At 46.1% G+C, this 4,658-nt stretch overlaps 3 protein-coding genes across 3 annotated transcripts in view; 2 read left to right on the forward strand and 1 right to left on the reverse strand.

The window, feature by feature from the left end:
* PODANS_0_1530 (uncharacterized protein) overlaps positions 1-337 on the forward strand; it is a gene marked incomplete at both ends in the record, with an annotated part of 1,023 nt that extends 686 nt beyond the window's left edge. Inside the window, one exon of the mRNA XM_001904322.1 lies at positions 50-337. Coding sequence (XP_001904357.1) covers positions 50-337 — 288 coding nt within the window. The remainder of the gene's footprint in view (positions 1-49) is intronic.
* A 748-nt stretch (positions 338-1,085) lies between these two features.
* On the forward strand, positions 1,086-1,439 carry PODANS_0_1520 (uncharacterized protein; the record flags this gene model as incomplete). Its single annotated transcript, XM_001904323.1, has 1 exon — positions 1,086-1,439. A coding segment is annotated over one exon (354 nt), but the record flags the coding sequence as incomplete, so codon positions are not given.
* A 1,063-nt stretch (positions 1,440-2,502) lies between these two features.
* PODANS_0_1510 (uncharacterized protein) lies at positions 2,503-2,968 on the reverse strand (the record flags this gene model as incomplete). The annotated part of the gene is made up of 2 exons (XM_001904324.1): positions 2,503-2,680; positions 2,739-2,968. The coding sequence occupies 2 exons, from the start codon at positions 2,966-2,968 to the stop codon at positions 2,503-2,505; spliced, it is 408 nt and encodes a 135-aa protein (XP_001904359.1).
* Positions 2,969-4,658: the final 1,690 nt, after the last annotated feature.

Raw genomic sequence — 4,658 nt, forward strand, 5'->3', positions numbered from 1 at the left:
TGTTTTTTTTTGGAATATAATTTGTTTAAGAAGGGGTTTAAAGGTATGAGGTTTGAAGGAAAGATGGAGTTTGGGGTTTTTGTTGAGTGAGTTTGGGTTTGCGATGGATGTGAATACTTGGCGGGGTACGTACGCGAATTGTTTGGCTAGTTATGTGCGGAGCGAGAAGGCGGGGTGGACGATGTGGGTGTTGGCGGGGAGTTATTATGTGCGGGAGGGGATACAGGATTATGATGAGGGGTGGGGGTTGTTGACGCGGGATTGGAGGGAGTGGAGGAGCGAGGGGTATGTGGATGGGTTGTTTAGGGGGATGGTGAGGAATTCTGTTGCGGGGTAGGGGGTGTGTGTTGGGGGGGTGGGTGGGGGTCGTTGTGGGTTGAAATGATGGTTTTGGTGGATTGGAGGATGCTAAAGATGAGGCTTAGGGTGAGGACTACAAGAGCGATTCCAGAATGTGTACCATTCATTGTACTGGTTTGCGGCGGATCCACCACGATTGGGAGAGGGTCTTGGTTTGGTTTCGTCGAAGATTTTTTGAGAACGATGAGGCGGTCTCGCTAGTACGAGAAGTTCTCTACATATGTGCCGGAGTTCGGAGTGAAAGGTGCCGCAGTGGCAATTCTGGTGTCTCTCTGATCTCGTTCGTTTCACTTTGCCCTGTAGGTGCAAGGCAAACTCGTAACGTCCTTGGGAGGAGTTTAGGGGTAGGAAAGGCCAAAGATGGTGCACGGGCCGCTGCACGGATTCACGTAAACAAAAATATCGAATCAAAGTGCCGAACCAATGTCTTCAACCACTTGGGCTGGGGGGTGGTGGGGGCTGATTCTGTATGCCCAACGAATACACGCAGTTTCCAAAAGCCAGCAGCAATGACCCCCTACCCAGCCTGTAGATTCGAGACCACTTATTTTTTTCTCGTTTTCACCACTAGCTGCCTGGCTGTTCCATTGTTCGCCATGCCGTAACCGTGTCTGGCCGAGTACACTAACGCCAAACGAGACTTATACCTTACAGTAAGGAGCATGATGCTGCTACTTTCTTAATTTTGCAAATTGCTTTCGGTGTCACCACGCGTCGCTACCGAGCCGGAACCCAATCCTTGCCTTAGAGAGGGATACATACACGCAAGAGTTGGAATAAATCGCTGCTGGCAAGCGATCGGCCACGCGAGGGACCTGTTTGAGGCATTGTCAGCGAGGCTATCTGTTGTTTTAGATGACTGGGAGTTCCCGGACGATGTCTTCCTGGCTTGGTCCAGTTTTATGCTAGGCCCGTCTCCGGAGAGTGCGATGCCAACCATCATTGTCTGCGGTGCTTCCCAGGCAGCCAGGGAGTCATTATGCGAAGCCATCCATGCCAGCGGCGTGCTTCCACATCATATCCTCCTCGACCACCGACCTGTGGCCCCTGATTTCAGCCGTGTTGATCCAGTTCAATAAATGATCGCGACAAGTATGATAGATCCCACCTTGCCGATGTATATTGTAGCTAATCTAGTCCACATGGCAGATGATCCTTTTCTGAGTCACGCATGGGAGGCCATTTGCATTGACATGGTACCCATTCGACAGTGGAGTTCGTAAGAGGTTATTGTGTGTTGTCTTATTAAGTCCAAGCCTCGCGTTCTCTCTTCTAGCCGCCTTTGAGGTGTTGTTAGATGGGGAGCCGTCTTGCATACGAGTTAAGGTACCTATCAATCATTGAGATACCTTCAGATACGTACCTAGACAATGGAGTGTTCAGAAAACAGATCTCTCATTGTAACTCCAATTAAGAATACCTAGCCGAACAATGCATCAATGCGACTTCCTTTATGTTTTTTGAACATTGCTACCGACTGACTGACTAAGGTACATCAACATGAAAAGCGCCACTGGCACTACGTCCTGACCGAAATGGAATCTTCGGCAAACACAGGTTTCCAATATCGAATATTGTCAACCAAGCCACTGGCTCACCTCGACGAACTGTCCCTCGATTCGTGAGTACCTTACTGGTTCACCAAACCTTCTGAATGACCCAACCTGTCAACAAGACCCCCTCACCATAACCATGTCAAACACCGAAATCACATCCGAGCAAGAGAGCAGAGAAACTGGAAACCTCATCATCGGTCTCATTTTCGGCCTCCTGGTTGTCCCTATAGTAGTCCTAATCTCATGCTGTATCATCTTGCGTTACAAGGAGAAACTCAAAAGACTAGACGCCTGTCCCAGGTGCGACGCCCAGCTCTTCAGCCAAGAAGCCGCACGGAGAATCATCACTGAGCGCATCAGGCGCGATGGAGAAGAACGATATCCTGAACTCGTCGAGTTGGCTGAGCGGATTGAGAGAATGGAGCAAAGCAGTGCGGTGGAGCATGTTGAGCTTGCCGACTTGCCCGGCCCGCGTCAGTCTTTACCGCAGTAGGGATGGGGCTCGACTTTGAAAGCAACATGCTGAAAATTGCATCGAGACTCGAGGAGGTGTACTAAAACAACATGCAACAAAACATCCTGACAATCATTGCCACTTCCTCAACCCAAACCCGCCCCTCCGACTCAAAACCTTGATGTCGGGCTCCTGACTCAGCCAGCCCTTTTCGACAATCTCATTCGCCCATTTCAGTCCCCCGTCAATCATGCCGTCTTTCTTTCTGTTTTCGGGGTGGTATTTGCGGGCTGTGGGGAGGTCGTTGAACCTGAATCCAAATTGTAAGTGTCACCCAGCATCGCACTGCGGGTTCAATAGGTGCTGACCTCTCAACCAAGACCATCTCGCCGGTTGCTTCCAGATAAAACACCTCCCACTGAAGACACCCCGGTTCATTCTTCTCAATCCACTCGCCCGCCTTGAGGAGGTTGGCTTCCACTTGTTCTTTGTTTTCGGGGTTGATGGCTAGCGTGATGATGATGTCGACTGCGGAAGCTGGTTCTGGTGGAGACTTGGAATTGGTGGTGGAGGTGTCGGAGGGGAGGACCGAGGGCATTTTGTACTGTTGAACAAACGGACCAAAGACAACTGTATTGGGATAGATGACATGAAGATATGCAAGGAAACTGGGAGAGATAGCGGTAGTATTTTTGAAAATGACCTTTTCGCCGATTGGCTATCGTCAGGGTGGGGAAAGTCCGAGGTGGGTGAGGTCGTCGAGGTGGCGGCGAGTCAGATAGCTGCGGCCTAGCCAACATGGATTTTCGCCCCTAGATCCATCGTTCTGAGGTCTTGGGGAAGAACTGTCTGTTGTATCGCCCCGTTCATGTGTGGAAGTCTCATGTTGATACACCCAATGCTTTTCCATCCAGCCCGCATGTGGTAGGTAAGCATGATACATAACAGAAGAATGTATTGCTTTAAGCCTCGGTCGAATCTCAGATACGACATGGCGTAACAAGAAAGCACACATGTCTACAGTCAAGTAGGTCAGGGGTTATACGCCTGTTGCAAAAACCTTGCCAAAAGTCTTGCCGAAAATCTTCGGACATCAAATATTTGCAGCAGTAAATTGTCCAGTTGTACCACTGCTGGGATACTGAGCTCGCATCAATTCTGGTGTACCGCGGGTGATGCTCCTGGCTCACGCCGTCGGGGTTCTCAAGACGAAGGGGATGCCCTATGAGTCGAAGGCATACATATGAGGAGCCAGGACAAAACACCGGTCCCAACTCATAGCCGACCTGGGAGCGCTCCCCATTTTCAACAACATATCAGCCAACGACAAGATGTTTCCGGGCTTGTTTCCATGGAGACCATGGATTTGGTACCAATAATGTATATGGCCGCCACGTCGATAGGTGTGGGGCACCAAAGGGCCCAGGTTTTCCCAGACCCACACCGGTTTGCTCTTGGGGCTGGATTTTCTTACTGTTTACTTTTTAACCAACAACCAACTACTGTAATACCAATTTGTTTACTATTTTTTTTCTGGCTAATTTTGGCCTCATTTTCGTAGCCAGTGACTTTCCTAGGTCACCAGCCCAACAGGTTATAAGCTCTTTTAACGCTTAAATCATTAAGTAAATCGAAGTCGACGCCCTCGTCGATAACCCAACCTTGTAAGGCCGAATATTATACCGGACCTTACGACTTTTCGACCTTTATTAGGCTAATATTATATAATTAAACCTTTCGATAGCGATTTTAAAAGCGTTAAGAGAGTTAATTAACTTTTTAATTAACGGAAATTTAATTTTAATCCTAACCTTTATTTTAATAAAAAATTAAAGTAACCGATTACCCCTTACCGATAAAAGTATAGTTTATAGCGTTAACCTTTTTTTAATTAAATTTCTTTAATTTTATTATTTTTACGACCTTTTAATTAAAAAATTATTATTTTCCGGTAATAATTAAAAACTTTATTTTATTTTATTAAGAGACCGATAGCGGAATAAATATTTTACCCTTTATTTAAATTAATTTAACTTACTATTAACGGTTATAAAATTAAATAATACTTTTCTTTAAATCTTTTTTTTAATATCTTTTTTATAATATTTTTTTTATAACTTTTCTTTAAGTAATGTTTTTTTAAAGTAGTTAATGTTAACGTTACTATAACTTAACGTTTAAAGGTGAGAAAAAATATAAAAAATATTAATACCGTGGTTATAGGTAAATAATAAACTTTTTAAACCGTACCGGCTTTAGACGTAAAAACCGATTTTCCAGCACAGGGG

The sequence above is a fragment of the Podospora anserina genome, chromosome 5, assembly GCF_000226545.1.
Source record: "Podospora anserina S mat+ genomic DNA chromosome 5, supercontig 2".
NCBI classification, from domain to species: Eukaryota; Fungi; Ascomycota; class Sordariomycetes; order Sordariales; family Podosporaceae; genus Podospora; species Podospora anserina.